This window comes from Polyodon spathula, chromosome 6 (assembly GCF_017654505.1).
Source record: "Polyodon spathula isolate WHYD16114869_AA chromosome 6, ASM1765450v1, whole genome shotgun sequence".
Taxonomy (NCBI): Eukaryota; Metazoa; Chordata; class Actinopteri; order Acipenseriformes; family Polyodontidae; genus Polyodon; species Polyodon spathula.
Window position 1 is genome coordinate 42607973 of NC_054539.1, and position 18958 is coordinate 42626930.

The 18958-nt window shown below is 36.3% G+C and overlaps 1 protein-coding gene across 4 annotated transcripts in view; it reads left to right on the top strand.

The window, feature by feature from the left end:
• The window catches only part of arid4b (AT-rich interaction domain 4B), a 109860-nt gene that overhangs the window by 14170 nt on the left and 76732 nt on the right, over positions 1-18958 (top strand). For all 4 annotated transcript variants that reach the window (XM_041252887.1, XM_041252889.1, XM_041252890.1 and 1 more), the window contains exon 3: positions 7873-7983. In XM_041252887.1, coding sequence (XP_041108821.1) covers positions 7873-7983 — 111 coding nt within the window. The remainder of the gene's footprint in view (positions 1-7872; positions 7984-18958) is intronic.

Consider the following 18958-nt stretch of genomic DNA (forward strand, 5'->3'; position numbering starts at 1 on the left):
GAAGTGGGTAGTTTTTCGAGATTTACGATTATACTGTAAATACAGTATAATCGTAAATCTCGAAAAACTACTCGCTTCTAAATCTTTTGTAGTCATTTTTGTATTACTTTAGTATAAATACATGTTAATTTGGATTCATATGTTGTTTTTTTCTGACTTTATGTGAATGAAAAGACACACATTTGCCCGTTTTCCCATTGGAAATAGTGATATTTTGAAATATCACTGTCCTGGTAACAAAAGTAAAGTTTGTGGGGAATAATAGCCATTTTCGATACTTTTGAGGCATAAGCAATTAGGAAATAACACTTACTACCCAGGAACAAATAAAAATAATAATTGTTACACGGTGTAATCAAGTAACGGACACTAACGTTAATGAAAGCAAAACAACACGTTCAGAAAGCAATGACAGAGGCAAAAATACCAGCTGTTACTTAGGGTTAACTTAACGTTAAGACATGCACCTAATTTAAAAGAATTGTGAAGCAACTCGCCAGAACGGCAAAACACCATTTTTTGCTCTGCGACTTGTGTCTGATTTTAGGTTTTTTTCAAGAAGCCGAACAATTTCCAACTTTGTGTAGCAAGAGAAACATTTTTTAGGTGCCAGTTTGTAGCAATGAGGTGCACTCATGGAAATCCAAAACAATTTAATGATATGATGCTAGTTCTGGAAAGATTTAATAAACCAATCTGTGTCCCAGAAGACATTCTTGCGACAGGCCGCTTTTTTACAAAACAGTAATGTATCCATTGTGAACAAATAACTGTCAGTGCCAAGGTGTTCTTTTAAGCAAAGTTCCTGTTCCTTTAGCGGGATCATTTACAATGGGGGAAAAATCAGTTTCACCACAAGGTATCAGAATCTTGGGGTATGTGGAGGATTCATGTCTGTATATTACACTTGCTTACATAACAAGTCATAGTAATATGTGCTGTATAGCTCTAATTTTGCACTGTGGTAGTTGGTCTTCAGCCAATTTGTTTTGAAGTTGAATTCCAAGCTATAGTACCAACTTGAAGGAACCATCTCCTGCCGCCTTGTGCAGTTTAGCTTGATGCAGATTGCTTTTGCTATAAAGTAAAAGGTAGGAAAGCCTAATGTTTGTGGGAATTGTACAGAAAAATCTGTATTCAAACACCTATTTGGAGCTTTACTACCATGCCTGGTCATTGGCTAGTGTTTTTGTTGGGAGTTTATTGGCTAACTTTGTAGAATGCTGTCTGGATACATATCCCTGGAACATTTTTAAATTGTCCTCGTGGGAATCCTAGCATACATGCAGCAGGGCAACACAATGTCCAAAATCTTCAGGGTACACACTCCAAACCTTCCGAAATAGTGAGGAGACTGCCCTGGCGGCACAGGGATTTTATAAAATAAATAATTAAATAATAATAAAAAAAATACCTTGAACTGACAAAAATGGAACTATCATGACTATTTATACCAACCAAATAAGAATTATACATTTATAATGGGCTTAATATTTCAAAAATTATAGGTTAGGCTTAATATTTTAGTTTCACTTTTAATCGAATCGATTCGGTGTGCAAAAAATAACTAACCAAAAAACTCTGCAGTTAGATTTAAAACTTTATGATTTTACAACAAACAGTGCCATTGTTAGTGCCCACTTACACCTTACCATCACTATGGCATTTTACACATTACTTTGAATGGTAACAACCTTTACCTGTTGTATGGAAAACAGTGTCCGGGGGGGGGGTTTAATCAAATTATGACATCAAACAAAATGCTAGTAACATTATTTTTAAGTCATTAAGAATAAATAAACTAGTTGTTAGGGAATTCTACATTTTTTAAATATTGTATTTATCATTGAGCAGTTAAATGTATTGATAGAATGGTTTTATAAAATACAGTATGTAATGCATTTAATTAAATACATAAACCCACAGTAGTTTTGTGAACCTGGCTCTTAATGCCTTGAAAGCAAATATGTGTTTTAATCAATAAAAGTTTAAGGCTTACCTTCATGGTTACCCTTTGTATGATTAGAAAGCTCATCCTGTCTCATTTATTTTCTTTCTAGTAATCACAGTTCACCTTCTAATGACTTGAAGGTGGCATTTTAAATATAAAAATGAAATCTACCTAAAAAAAACAATTAAAACAAAGATTCCCACAACATCTGATACTGAATTCTGCAATTAAATTCATGAGGTGTTTGTATGTAACGACATGGAGCTATGGAGATAGTCTGAGCGTTGTTATATTTTTAAATACACCCCCTAAATTCATTTAAAATGATTTCCCATGGCCATTTTACAGCTTTGAGCGTAGCAAGGAAACATTCTTGTTTTTCTGTACAATAGCAGTGTTTTGTTGTGTGGTGTACACTCGAAAGCAATTTCTAATAAACAAGTTGCCAATACCCTGTTGATTATTACTATTCGAAATGTATCACCTACTGCTGCCCTTCACTTACAAATAGAAAGTATGTGTTGAATCAAAAGGCATTGCAAATAGTAAACTGCAGGTAACTGAGGCAGCTGATGCTGACTTGATAAATTTTCTTGTCTGCTCCAAAGACATTATAGCTGGAAGAAAATCTTCAGGTCCTGACCAAATCCTTTGGTGCACGTTTGCCCTGAATATCATTGCTTTTGTGACAGGGTTTTACCTTTACGACTGTTTTTCATGTTCCGTGCAAAAATAAAAAATGGCCAGGAACGATGAGAACAATCACAAAACCCAATTCCGACAGGATGAGAAATGTTATGCAAATTAAGTGGGTACCTAATTTAATATACCCCCTGTGTAAAAATCAAAAGGGTTGATGTGGTCAGAATGAGTATGCTCTGTCTGTATGAAAGAATCCTAACGGAGATGGGAACCTATTTCAAACAGGGTCCGTCTAAAACAAACCACCTGTTTGCACCTAACAGAAGAGCAAGCGCTACGAAGATATTGAATGCAGAAGCTACGATATTGTATTTATGTGATGAATTTAAAGAGGATTTAGAGTCAAGCACCCTGAGGGCTCATGCATTGCCAGTATCACTCACAGCCCTGTCACTCTTTGCCACGGTTTGTATGATATCTTATTGTACACTCACGTGTTATTCATTTTCATATGTGCTACTGGGTATGGAGGATATTTTTTATCAAAATCTAAAATAAATAAATGAATAAACAAACACAGGTCTATATTTATGTATGTATTTCTATATATTCATTTATTTTTAATTTTGGCATAAAATATCTGCCAAAACCAGGTATATGAAACTGTAATTTTAATTAATACAGAACATACATTCAGAATTAGGCTACATTAAAATGACACCTCTAACCTAACTTTTTTTTTTATCTGTCCTGACATACTTGCTTTATGTTCTATTAAATGCATCTTCTCCTGTTTCTCCATCTCCTCAAACACATGTCTTTTTTCTCCACCTTTACTACCATTCAGTCCCACCTGTCAATTCATGAAATCCTGAAATTACGTAAAAAAACCTGTCATTTGCATCCTTTACCTGTTTCTCTTTTTAAATACTGAATAGTTATTCCACCACCTTTATATAAATTGCATCAATTCCACCTGTCAGAAAACGTTTTCTAATGGAAAGACCTTTCTGGTCAAAACAGATGGAGGCAGCGAGTTTCGGACTGTCGGAAGACACTTTTGATATTGAGGGCAACTATTCTGCAGCCTTGGGGCCTGTTACATAAAAGTCCTTCGATTTGCAATGTCGCAAAGGTTGTGGCTGCATGTGTTTCATAAAGCACTTTGCAAGTGCCTTCGCTTGCGATCACTGTCTTGCAATCTACGGTGAGTGAAATCAGTAACTCTAATCTATTTTAAGGCACAGCAACCAATTAGGTAAGTACAGAATGGCAGGGTTGCAAAGGAAAACCTTTTATTTTAAAGAGAAAAAAAGGATACAATTATGGAAATGACTGGTCAACACACATCCGTGCTATTTGGCAAGTTTTCTGGAAGTTTAAGTCATGAAGAAAAAAAAATTGCAGGTGAGATGATTTGAGGAAAGTGCTTTTAGTTTCCATGATTTGGGGATCTGACTGGTTTCTTTTAAGATGTTTTTTTTATTTATTTATTTTTTATCTAGAATTGATAAGGAGGTGCTTGTTACTATTTTTGTCACTTGTTTGGCCATTTTTATTTATTTGTATCACATTTGTGTGTTATTTAACTTCTTTATTGTACACATTTAATTGTTTTGTTATTATTATCCACATAATTGCTGCACGCCATTGTCACCAGGTTAAAGCAAGGCAATCTGCCCAATAATGCTATTATCATATTGAATAAATCGGTAGCATTGGTATACGATTGTATTTAATAAATAAACCGTGTTTGTTTTTACAACTTGACCTTGCCTCTGTTACTGTTATTTACAGTACTTCAAGTTTAGTATTTTACTGGCAATACAATAACCAAGATAAAATGTGAAACACTTTGATAAAAAAAGGCATGTTGACTGACTCGTGCTCTACACAGGTTCTTTGGTGTGTGTCACCCGACTAATTTAAATGTCGCCCCTTTTTAATGTAAAAGCATAATTAATCCTCCCAATTTGTTTCTTTGCTAATTCTGCCTTATTTGCTAAATTTAACAAGAGGTGTGTCTCTAGACAGAATGCCTTTATGAAACAAACGGTGTGTAGTGTAGTGTGGTTTAGTGTAGTGTAGTTTAGTGACATACACAGTAAAGCGATCAACTTCCTTTTAAGGATAATATAGCTAGAAAAATAGCTTTGAGCTTCTTTCTGCATCGTCAGATAAGATCATTTTAATTAAGAACCGGTCACGGTTTAACATTGCCAATTATAGCTTTATTAAATGCAGGTGGAGCGGAAAGAAATAAACTAAACAGTAATTAAATACGCAATTAATTTTGCTTACTTCGGGAAAGCTGCGTCTTTAGCGTAGTACCTTAGTTTTTCAGCTTTGAAGAATGCAGTGCCTTGCATTTGTTGCTGTCTCCGTGATCATGGAAAATCACTAGGCCTTGGCTTGCATATAAAAAAAATTAAATAAACGTGTAAGTTTGTTTGTTTCCAAATGTACTGGGCAGCATACTTAAACAAAAGCCAAATGAAATGTGGTTGCTGTGTGTCTAAAAATAAGAAGCTGTGACTGACCTGCTGTAGAGCCTTTACTACAGTGGTGGCAGTCAGACTAGAATTGTTGATATGGGCAGCAAAAGTGTTGAGGTTTGCTTGAGATTGGATTTTGGTGAGTGTCTTTTGAAATTGCTTTCCTTCCTCTTCCGAAAGGGTTGCCATGCTTTAGGCCTGGTCGTTCTTCTGACTGCATTGTAATGAAAATGCCCTGCTTTGAGTTGTCCGTCAAGCAGCCTCTGTATAAAAGTGGTGTCGTTTTTAGCCACGTTGCTAGGCAGTGCATATAACCAATACAAGTAGATTCAGCTGTTTAAATGGATTTACAGTACATAGGCCTACTAAATTCTTATTGGCTAGCTGCATGTTAATAATGTTGTGGCAGAAAAAATTTAATTATTTGAACTACATCCGCAGGCCCCAAACTGTGGTGCTGTAGAACTGTGACTAGCTTTTGTCACCTTGCGATACAGTGAGGCTCCCCTGCTGTATGGTGCGAGAAGTTTTCAACATACATTATTACGGTGAGACATTGTTTTAGCACACCTAAAGTCTAAGAAAGTACAGTACTGTAAGCGCAAAGGCCAAGCTTTGTTGCCTCAAAAAAGTGTGTAAAAGGTTGCACATGTAGGCATATTTACTAACGTACACATAGTATTTGCCTTTTATTCTTTACTTTGGGTATCCGAATACACAAAAATGTTGGCCCTGTGTATTCGAATAGGAAACTATTTGAAATTCCCATCTCTAGATCATACACTGTAAAGAACGGCTTTGAACTGGCTTAATTTATAAAACTGATATGCCTCCCGGATTTCCTCTGACAAGGTACAGTACATGTTTGCTTTTGTTCTGCCATTTGAAAGCAGATATCCCTGTAGAACCCCAAATGTAACACAATATTGCTGCCTAGCCCAGTACTACTTTTGAAGAATTTATTTTGAGATGCTTTTGCAACTTCACCAACAGTGTATTGTGTACAGTTACACACAGTACAGAACACTTAATGGTACATGAAACAATTAAAAAAAAAAAAAAACACCTCACATTCTTAGTGTCTTCATATTAGTTATTGAGAGGGACATCTAGTTCAAACATTTCTCAAAACACTTTCTTTTAATAACTACATAGGCTATATGCTAGGTTCAGATATGTTGTAATGACGTTGCTTTGCATGATCCCGATTGGACTGAAACAACAAATTATATGTGAGTAACGGGTGTTCCTAGTAAAGGAGATGCACTGTATGTGTTTTTGTTATTTTACCACTTTGTGGTTTGCGTTTACAGTATTTTACAAGAGTGTGCTTGTAGCAACATCAGAAGCAGTCAAACAGCACACTATTTATACAGAGTTTCTAATAAACCATGCACAATATCAATCTGTAAACTCAACATTTGTGCAGGAAGTTTAGACAAATGCTTGGTTTGATTCTACCTTCAATAAATGGTGCTGAGTGGCGACCTGTAAGCCTCAAATCAGGTACAGGAGAAAATTGTATTGTAGTGTCAGTCCTGCAGCAGGATGGACTTGCACCCACAGTGTTACTAAAACAAGAGAAGGGATTTGCCATTTTAAGACCGTTTATTTTCACCCCCACAAAGAACAGAGGTTTCTTTATGGGACAGCGTTGCCACTCACGATGCCAGGGCTTAATAATTTATTAGACAATGTGGGCGAAGGTTTAAAATGTGCTCCTAGCAGCAGCTGCTTCAATCCAGCCTTGTGTTCTGTAAACAAAGCCCTTAAACAAATCCTGTACATGGAGTACTGCTTATATTTCAAGGTTTTTATTTACTCCTCCTGGTTTGATTGCCTTTTAAAGTAGGTTTGTGTAAAAAACAAGGTCTTCTCGGTGGTGCATCAAATCATTGCAGACAAATCTTTTTCTCTTGTAATTTAATTTCTTAATTTAATTTTACTGCATTATAAACTTGTCAGGTAACATCTTGGGAGAGTAGTAAACAAACAAACAAGTTGATTATGTTTTGGAGTGTCACTAAATGTCGGAACTTTCACTGGTGCAGTGCATTATTCATTATTTTTTTTTATTTTAGTAGTCACCAATTGTTTTTTACCATTCTCTCCCAATTTAGAATAGCCAATTTATTTTTAGGCTCATCTCACTGCTCCAACTCCCGCACTGACTCTGTGGAGGCGAAGACGAACACACGTTGTCCTCCAAAGTGTGTGTCGTCAGCCGACTGCTTCTTTTCACACTGCAGACCCATCATGCAGCCACCTCAGAGCTACAGTGTCGGAGGACAACGCAGCTCTTGGCAGCTTAAAGGCAAGCGCGCAGGCACCCGGACAGAATTCAGGGGTCACTGGTGCGCGGTGAGGCGAGGACACCCTGGCTGACCTAAGCCCCCCCCACATGTGCCTTTACTGGTGCAGTGCATTATTGTATCTGGAAGTTTTGTTTTTTTTCTTGCTGCCATTATTGGGTGTATGTTTGGACATTCCCTAAAGTTGGATGATTTTAAGGAATGAGGGTTAGCTGTTACTGTGAACAAAGTATGAGACACAAGACAAGTTTGTTGTTTTGATGTTTTTACCCAAAGAAACAATTGATGTGAAGTGTTTAGGGAAGCAATGAGGGATAGCTCATCCCGATCTTGTTTTTCTCCTGCATAATTAGATACTTAAAGTCATTATTTCAGTTTTATAAGTCTGCAGTGTGTCTGTGTTGGCTGTGTCTGTGGTGGTTTGAAGGCCAGTTGTATTTGACAGTGCTAATTCTCTCTTTTTTTCCCCCAGACTATTGACGAGCCGCCCTACCTGACTGTCGGCACTGACGTGAGTGCAAAATACAGGGGAGCTTTCTGTGAAGCCAAGATAAAGACTGCAAAGAGGCTTGTCAAAGTAAAGGTAGGTTCCAGTACCATTGACACTGCGAGGTACAGTAGCTTTTGCTGAAAACTCTGCAAAAGTCATTCCAGAATTTGTTATTGCACCCACCCCTTGTTATCTCGGCCCTCGCTATACTGCGGATAAGGATATAACGCAGTCCTGGAGTTGGCTCCCCATTTTTACAGTCTAACTGCGCATGCGTTAGCGGCACTATGCTTTGACGATTTCACTTAGAATTACTTTTTGTTTTATTTCGTACTGCACATCACAAACAAAAATATACAAAACAATTAAAAACTAAGTATTAATATTGTACTGTTATCATACACTGGCAATGGATTCTTTCAATGCAGCAAGTTTTGAGCAGATTTATATTGGACCCCGATACCCGTGTATCTTAATTTACTTGAGTTTCTGTGATGTATATTAAAGTGTTACAGAACACCCTGCAATATTTACATTTATTTTAATCAACATTGTTTTGATTATTTTTATGCACACATCATAACTTAGATTTTTATTTAGGTTATTTATTTAACAGTCACCAGATATTTTCTTAACTCTGCATTGTGTGCACTTCCAGCACCCTCCTGCAACAGTGCAAGTGCTGTGTTTCAAATGAGTGATGTGTTGTGGGAACAGAAAACCAGCATTGTTGTAAGAGGGAGCATGATCTGGATACAGGGTACATTTTGAGAAATAAATTGCCAAGTTGATTTAATGACCCATTTATGTGCGTCTCCTGTCTCTCTCGTTTTATATGGCATTATTAAAGAAACCTTAATATGTTGTCATATCAGTTTTATAAATTAATTAAGCCAGTTCAAAGCCGTGGTTCTTTACAGTGTATGAACTAGAGATGGGAATTTCAAATAGTTTCCTATTCGAATACATAGGGCCAACATTTTTGTGTATTTAGATACCTGAAGTAAAGAATAAAAGGCAAATACGTATGTGTACTACAGCAGACAGCATAGAAAGTGTAAGCCGCTAAAGTTTATGTTCACTGTGGAGGAGTCAGTTGGGTTCATGAAGTGAAGCTCATGAGATTTCTTTGTAAACCTGTAAATAATTAAAAACGTACCTTTTTAATGGTCAGTGCAAATGTTTGTTACTCCATCCATTCACAGAGTCAACAGTAGATGTTTTACAGTGTACTGCAGTCCACAGAGTTTTCTCAGGCATTGCTGTGTTCTGCTTAGCATTTATTATGTCTTTATATTCAACATAAAGCTAAATTAGCGTTCTAATTTCAATGTTACTAAAATTAGTTTACAAATTTGTTTACAAATTTAAAGTTACCCATGCTCCCAGAAGCTGTTCCACGACTGCCTAGCAACAGTGGCTGTGATCTGTTAACATTAGCTGAAAACAAGGCAACAATTTCAAACAGAATATGTTTAATGTAAAATTTTGCTGTTACAAGCATTGCATGATTAATTGGGGTCCTTACGTTTTTAATATGCCAATTTCATTCACATGTATGCGCAGGGCTTAACACTGATTTTGAACACTTGTCAAGCATCAGCATTTAAAAAAAAACAAAAACAAAACTTCTACTACTAGCTAATATATGTCTTTTTCAACAAAACAAATATTTAAAAAATATATGCCTTTTTACAAATTAGATTTGAACAGAAGCGATATTAGTTATTTATTGGACATACACAATCGACAAATAATGTTTATAATGATACAAATGACTCTCATATGAGATTATCTGTACAATATTTTATTATTTTAAATGGCAATATGTGTTTATGTATTAATTAATTAATTAATGTATTTATTTTTCAGTGAGAGTAGTGCCCCCCCCCCCCCCCCCCCCCCCCCCCCCCCCCCCCCAAAAAAAAAAAAAAAAAATCCATCGGTATGAAACCAGGATCACCCTACTGCAGCAGCATTTCAGTTAGCCATCATGGGACAAGATGTTAGATGAGGAAAGATGGCTGTAAAATGTTGTACACTGTTTTAAAAAAAAAAAAAAAAGTATATAATAGAAACAAAGAAAAGAAAAAAAAAAGATGTGGCCTACTGTAAATATTGTGTCCTTTTGTGGTAGAAAAACACTAAAAAATGCAGAGAAACTTGACAGGTTATACACAACTCCTTCAGCAGTTAAAAAACTGAAAGGATGTCAAGAAAGTCAGAATTCCACAAAGCAGCAGTAATGGTTGGCAATGATTTCGTATTTGTGATGCAACAGACTAAAACACCCATACATCAGGAGCTGAATTCAGCTTGTACAGGAAGAGTGGGGGAGAAAAAAACAAGCAGAAGCTATTTTTATATTTTGAGTAACTCCAAGTATTGCCTATTATATTTGTACTCTTAGTATGTTACTTAAATTTACTAGCACGTTGCTCCAAACTGCACTGAAAGGAACATTTCTTAAAGTATGCTATGCATTTGTTCAGGTGAGGTGGGGCCACAAGGAACCTTTTGTGTATCTTGAAAAATTTAGTAAATCAGTCATGGTCATACCGCTGCAGAAATATGTTGTTGCCCAATGAAAAATCACATCGTGTCTGGTGTTGGCCACTGGCACAAAGAGCTACTGTTAGTCAGGTATCAGTTTGTGGTTTGCTGTGTGTTTTTCAGTGAAAGGTATATATACTGCATTAGTGGGGCTGGATTGCATAAAGTCAGAACTCTATAAATGTTACAGTTGTGCACCACAACCATAATTTTAATAATTTAACACAGAGCAAAATTATGCTTATTATTAAAGTACATAACAGTACAATATGTCTCTTCCTTAGGTGACTTAAGGTGGTGTACAGCTGAAAATAACTTTTAATGCCACATTGTTTTTAAACTCTGGACAAATCAATTACACACAACTTTGTTTCACATTTTACATAACTTCATGTTTACAAACCGTCTGGTAACAGTACAGTACAGTACTCCTTAAATTATGCTTCCGGGATGCTTTCTTTTTGTTCACAAAAACTCATTCCTGGTTGGTCAAGAGTGCTACTTTGTCTTGATTTCTCCTGTCCCCCACCTTTCTCTTGTCTCCCAAATCCGAAGGATTATAGGATTATTACAGGGACTTGTAGTGGGCTCCTTGTGTGAAATGTTAATGCTGGTTACAGGGATGGAAAGAGGGTCATATGGTCAATATCAGACCAATGGTAATTGCTGAAATTGCAATTTATACAATGATTGGTATATCATTTTATTTATGTATCTATTTATTTTTAATTATAAATTTGGAATCGGCAATTATTTTACCCCCCCTTTTTTTGTTTGTTTGTTTGTTTTTCCCCTCCCAATTTGGAATGCCCAATTATTCACCCCGACTCACCGTTGCAAACCCCCGCAGTAACTTGGGAGAGAAGAGGACGAACACTTGCTTTTTTTGCACTGCAAGCCCACCGCGAAGCCATTACAGAACTACAGCATCGGAGGACTGCGTAGTTCTGAATTGCACACAGGCAGGTCGTTGGAGTGCGCTGAGCCAAGGATTCCCCAGCTGACCTAACCCTCCTCGCCCGGGCAGCGCTTGGCTAATTGTGCGCTGCCCCCTGGAACTCCCAGCCACGGTCAGCTGTGGCATAGCCTGGATTTGAATGGCTCTCTCAAAGCTGTAGGACTCACTCTGGCTACACTCACATTAACATGTTTACGCTATTTGTTCTACCAAGCAGTAAACAAAAGGTACAAATACAGAAACATACTATAACTTATTTTTTCAAACAAATGGGGTCACTAAAGTGGTCGAATATGAGAATGATCAATGTAAAACACAACTGTGAATGATTGAGCTTGGAAAGGTGTGTAATTGAACTGTAATTGATAAAATATATGGTGGTTATGATTACAATTACGCATGTTTGCCAAGGTTCAACTAGAATGACATTCTAATTGCAAGCAGTGCCAAGTTACACAATTAAATTGTAATTGACCCCAGGCCTGGTCAATGTAGCATTTATTTATACACAACATGGAATATGGTGAAAAGAAAAAAAAAAAAGTCACAAAACTCATTTAATACAACGACAGGCCCATATTTGTTACCTACTGTGGAACATAAAAGCCTGTTGAAATTGTGCATGCAGTCAGTGTACAAAGCCCTGCTTGTATACTATTGTGTATGGGAAGTAGTGTTGTCAGGGATGAGGTTAATTCTGTCCCGGCCAGCAATCACAGGTGTGGCCATTCCCCAATTAGGTATCTGAGTGCTAATTGGAGAATGACCACCTGTATAAAGGGAGAAGACAATCATTTGTTTGGTGGAGGGAGTTTGGTGATTTGAGTTTGTCAGAACTAGGGCTGTCACTCAAAAATGTTTATCGGTTAATTTATGGGCATTAGTTGACTAATCAGTAGATTAATCCATGGGCATTTAATAAAGATAAACAATTTTATAGCAGCTGTTCTGCATAGTAATAATAAAAAAACAAACTATAGAATCAAAAAAAAAAAAAAAAAAAAAAAAAGAAAAAACAACCAATGGGGAATTTGGTCTTTTTAAAAGCATTTTTATTTTAATTTTACATACCTGAAAACAAGACAGCCGAGCTGTGTTTCCATCATCTGTTGCCTAATCTACTATTGCAGCTTCGTACTTGACTTACTGTACTTCTGCTTTTATTCGTGCTGAATCTTGTTAGAGGTACCCATGAATACTCTGGCTATTGACAAGTGATTGCTTAACATGCTGTCGTAGTCAGAATTCAAATAAAGTAATTCCACATAATTACCACTATTTGAGGAATTGGTGCCTTTGTGCCCTCTGAATGCCAGTTCTTGCTTGCCAAGGTAAACAACAGAATCAGTCAAGTGACTAAGAACCTCATGATTTTTTTTCTTACTTGCTAACAGTGACTTATTGTATCCCTGTGCTTCTGCTCATTCAGTTGAACATCAGTCTGGGTTTGTCCAAAAGTGTTACAGTTGCTCGCAAGTAGGGTTGCCACCTGGCCCCATAATTCCGTAACACTTTGGGGCGGGACATGGTTTTTAAATTGCCCTTAAACTGAAAGCAATAAACACGTGAATTAAGCACTAAGCACTTGCTTAATTTATACTGCTTCTTAATTTTCCGAATCATTGTGATAATACAAATCTTACAACATAAAAAAGCATCTTGAATAAACGTGTGTAGGTTTATTCAAGATATTTATTTTTATTTTGTACAAAAAAATATTTCAGTTCTCAATATTTAAGATGCTATTTATATCCTATTAATTAGTAATATAGAGCCCTGATTTACATTGACTCTCCCAATTAAATAGCAACTCTGATCCAGTGTTGGCACTGTCTGGTGTCAGGAATAGTGAACAGCTGCTCAGTATTAATGATTTCAGTGGGAGAAGGTGATATTATTAGAAACTATAAAGAAACTTTAAAATATATATTTTTAAAACTATTAATAAAATAAATATTGATGATGTATTATTTATTTTATTTGTTAAAAGCTATTATTGTATTGTCATGCTGCCTCAGGATAATTAATCACCAGAATCAATTTAGCAAAGGTTTAGGGCTCAATTCACATGTTGATTTCCTTCAGTTTAAAGGCAACTTCAAAATCCTGTTCTGTCTCAGTGTTCCGGAATTATAGGGCCAGGTGGCAACCCCCCTCTCAAGTAACTTTGGGAACGCTCGTGTTTTTGTGCGGACTTCGATACTAGATTGCTGGTCCCATCGCAGTTGGATATACGACAGATTAATAGGTTAATACATTTTTATTAGTGTGGTGAGTGTCTTAATAGAGTTTTAACCGCATACAGGCATATTTTGATTACTGTACATTTTGAATGCCAGGTTATTGTGTGAGAGTTTATACCGTCCATTGCATACTGCGGATGAATCGTGTTAACACAAACACGCCCGTTCTAAGCGGTGGCTTATATATTTGTAACCGAGCTGCACTCACGGTTGTGCGTTGCCCCTTTAAAAGCAGGACCCAGGACACACAGACTTGTTTTAAAACGCTTACGCACTATTTTTAATAATTACACTAACACACAAAACAGGAACCTAAAATATAAAACAGGACAGCTAAGCTGTTTACCTGTTACACAAAGTCACAAACAAAACACACAAAAAGGCTTTACACGGTACCTTTCTTTCTGTACACTTGCACACACTACCAAGCGAGCTTCTTCACACCCAGCAGCCCCCAACACTGATTTCTTTATATACCATGCACCTGGCTCTAATTTTCAATGGTGGCCAGGTGCAGGTGATAATTAATTAATAACACAATTAACGAAACAATTAAACCTATACATGTATTATGCAGGGAGGATATTACCCCCCCCAGCAGCAGCAGATGATAAACTGACAAACAATAAATATATAAATGTATTAATCAGTTTTTTGTCTCATTTGTTTTGGGATGGTAATGCACTCATGCATTACTGCCAAAAACTAATTTGAGACATAAATTGTTGTGTGATAATATATTCTGACCCATACATTAATGTATTATTGATATATTCTTGTAACTGTAGAAGGCTACACATCTTCATTATTATTTATTTTCGTTGTTTATGCCACTTAAGACACTTCTTCCTAATTGTTAGTTGTGGTAATGTTGCGAGTTCCTTGGAGATGGAGTTTCTATTTTGTCTGTTTGTAAGTGAAGATAGCATCGAGAACTGTTCTAGAACATGCAAGTGGAATTAGAAAAATAAAAATGCAAAAAACAAGAATGTGAACCAGCAATGGGAGTTAAATATCATTGAAATTTAGACACTGACCTGTGACCTTTAGTGACCACTATGTAGTGGTCATGTGACTTTTTGGTGTCCGGAGTCCAGACCCAGTATTTGAAGATACTGACTTTATACTGAGTACACAGCTACTTGACAGTAATTCTCTCTGTCAAGAGTGATCGAGAGTATTTTACATGAAAAATTATACTGCTTGTGCCAGATATTTTATAAATCTGCCATTGTCACGGTGTCAAAGCTTCATAGCTGAAAAGCAATTTGAGGTACAGTAGTAACTTAATTTGTTTTTTGTTTGTTTTAGTAACTTCATATAGGGGTATAGAGTGGAGACACTGACCTTTGATATGTTGATAGGTATAGTATAAGTGAGTTTAGTATCAAATTATTAATTAAAAACTCTTTACAGAACAGCATTGTACACAACACAAATGCAATACTTAAACACACATCCAGACAAAATCTGAGAAAGGACTCCCATTCTTTCCAGTTGCATGGACAGTCCTAAACATTATTTGCAGCTTTTCAAAATGAGCTGCTTTAAGTCTCCTCTGATGTGTAGAGGCTATGGGTGCTGCCTTTGCTGCAGAATCCCCAAGCAGTGTTGGTGGAACTTTGACAATTCATGCTCTTTGACACTCTTCAACTTCCAGTTACTTGTTATTGACACACATTGATTATTTTTTTTTTTTTCCTCTTGTGAATACAACCGGCATTCTGAGCAGTGCATGTTCTCTGTTGTCATTAATTCTGCTCTTTTCAGGGGGCTTTTTGGTACCTTCAGAATGTCTCCACATGATGTGTACAATAGACAGTATTTACACAGATCGCTTGATATTAAGAGAGGTAATTTCTCAAAGAACCTGTGGTGCATGGTTTTTGAAAAACCGTGGTAATACACCGGGTGTGATATTAAGCGAGGTGAGAGAAAACGGTTTAATCAGTATTTCCGATCTTTTACTGTAGGTGGTGCCATTTTCACTGAAGACATTTCAAAGAAATCGTGCAGCTCTGTGCAATGTGTTCATTCATTTACCGGAAGGTTCCTAAATGTGACAAGTAGTGCAACAGTGAAACAAATGTTTGCTGTAGGTTTTGGGACAATACTGAAAATCTCTGATATGATAATTGCAGGATAAAAAATTGCGATAATTGCAATTGTTGTGGTGTTTGCTCATTTACATTCCACTGGCTATACATATATAAAATATGGTAGTCTCTCCCTAACTGAGAACAGGTTACCTGGGATAAGTGAGTGTCCGGTTTAAAAAAAAAAAAAAAAAAAAAAAAAAAAAACACATGCACATACATTTCAAATGTATTTTCCTTTTTGTTAAAATACCGTTTCTGTAATGTTCTTTGTACACATTACATTAAGAATGTCTGACTGTACAGTATACAAATATTACTTTTTTTTTACTGTAACACACAAAATAAATCATGCCTTCTCTGTACACATTACTGTAGAATTTGGAAATAAGATTATTTTAAGTTGAAACTAAAGGAATTTAGCACACTTTCTTTTTACCCAACTACTTAATAGTACACAAAAAACAAAATGGTTCATGTTGCCGCATTAACAAGCTATGATACCATACGGTACCTTACATATACTGCACACAATAAATAAATAATAAATCCATTTTAAATGTACATAGAATAGTTTACAGTGTATGCATGGCTACAAGAAAAACACCGCCTACCTGCTATTTTCTAAAATAGTCCACAATTGTTTTGTTGGTATGGTAACCTTAGTGCAGCATATTTTGCACATTAGGGTACCTTCATTTTCTCCAAGAATACCGAAATAGATATTGAACTTGAAGTGGTTTTCTTTTTTGTTAAGCTGTTTTGAAAGGGAGTGCTCTGCTGCTTTCACGGTCTGCCTTTCTCAAAGAAATCTCACAAAAACCTCACAACCACTGGGTCATCGTTAGGGCGCAAGTGGCGGCTGCTGTAGCACTACAAGACGTACTAATTCAAAATTACCAGAACACGTGGAATACTTGGAATCACTTAAACAAAATTGGAATAATAAAACAAAAAATAGCATTAAAAAGTTATTAAAAATCGTCATAATGAATACAATATCGGACATTTCCGATATTTCTAATAATTTTTGTAATGCAATTTTTTATTGTGACTTCTGTTTGATACTATATTACTTAATTATCATACATCGTCCCAACCCTAGTTTGCTGTATGTATTTAAGTGCTAACAAATATGTATATTTACACTATTTCAGAAATGGCCATTTTCACAGGGAACTACATTTCCTCTTTGGTCATCAGTTTCGATTTACATTTTAATTAACAGTTTTTAAATTAACTGGATGTCAAGTTGCCCTGACAAAACTTTAAAAAAAATTATATGCATTGTAAAATGGATGCATACATACAGGGATGGAAGTGAGACTCCCATTGCATAGCAGTTTGATCCATTCCCAGTTTTACTATGCGTTTTTACTATAAGACACACCTGAGCTTGTTACCTGTTGTATACGCTGTGGCTAATGAAGTTAGTAGTAAAACCTGGAATGGGTGAAACTGCTATGCAATAGGAGTCTTATTTCCAGCCCTGTAAATAGGAAACATAAGCAGTGACTGAAGAGGGATATTACACAGCTGAGCCCTCTGTTTAGGTCAAGCAATAAACCCTCAGTTTATGATACTTCGGATCATAGCATTGAATCCCGGTGTTGACAAATATTTGAAAATACATCTCTTATAACAATTGCAGTAGCTATTGCTGTCGTTGAAAAATGTATTGTTTTGAAGTTAACAATTGTATATTTAACTGGACATATTTTTTATGAAGTTAATTTTCCAGTGTAGCGATTATAGCTGAAGTGCTCAGTACCAAAAAACAAAGTACACAGTAATTTACCTAGTTAAAAAAATAACCGTTTTTAATTAAGAAGTACCAGCAGTGTGTTTAGGACTACAGATTTCCAATTCTTGGGCATAGCAAACTCCATTTTTCAAAAATGTCCAATTCCACATTTTTTCCCCACTTCTTATCAGCGTCTTAATAATTAAACATGGTATTTGAACATAAATATAATGTTGATAGTTAACATAAGTAAATTTATTTTTAATTTTTTTTTATTGAAGCCAAGTGTACATTTATTTGTTTATTTATTTGTAGAACGGGGTCTCTCTGCCCCTGTGTCTCTTGTGTTATTTTTTATTTGTGTTTTATGGTTTATTATGTATTTAAATGACAGCGAAAGCCATGGGTGTTTTTGGATTTATTTATTTATTAAATTTAAATATGACGACATAACTGTGCATTTGTTTGTTATTGTTTTGTTATTATTTTAAACGTGTTTGGCAGAAGTGAGGTAGGCAGCTGCTCTGCCAGGAGAAATTAAAAACCTTGTACAGAAGGTGGCCAATTAAGTGATTTTAATTTTTTGCTAAATCGGGAGATGGTCACCACTATATAAACCTGCAGCTCTCTACACTGGGGGGGGGGGTTCGGAGGAGTGAACGAGAGCAAGAGAGGATAGCAGTTTGAAAGTGAAACTAAACAAAAAAAACTTGTAGGATCCGTCAAGGCTACTGCCCATCCGGACCTTAAGGGTTGTTTTGTGTTTGTGATTTTGTTTCTGTTTAAATCTTTTATTTCGCTCTGTGAGCAAAGTGTTTTTGTTTAAATGTTTTGTTTATTTTTACTGAAATAAAGGGCGCATGCCACGCCTTTGCCCTGCAGTACTTGTGTGTCTTTGTTTTCTTCCTGCCTCTGGCCTGACATCACCACCCGGCTATCCTGTCACACGAAGACTTTCAATAAGACTTCAAATGTGTCATCTTTTCTGGCATTAAAAGGCAGGAAAACCTAAGAATGACATTATAACAGTTCAGAAAACAATGTCCAGCACTGCTGTGAGAATCATATTTACAGTCTTCCTCTAATGCACACCAGCATTATTAAGATCCACAGTCATGCAGTTTTTATATTTATCGCTTTGTAGGGGTGGCTCTGTTTACCTTTTGGCGCGTGGGAGTATGGGAGTGTCTACTGAGCTATTTAAACAAATTGGTCATGTGATACGAAAAGGTTTCCCTAAGTCTACTTTGCGTTTACATGTGCAAAGGCCGGCCCTGGGTCACATCGAAACGGTGGCCCAAATCTATCTTTTTCTTTTTTTGGAGCGTTCACTTGAGAAAAGGCACCCCTGGGCCACCTTAAATCGCAGGTGTGAATGTGGTTAGTTTTTTTCAACATCAAAAATGCAGTGCTTTGCATTTGTTTTTGTCTTATTTCCTTTCTTGTTCTCTACGTGTTTACGACTGGCAGTATA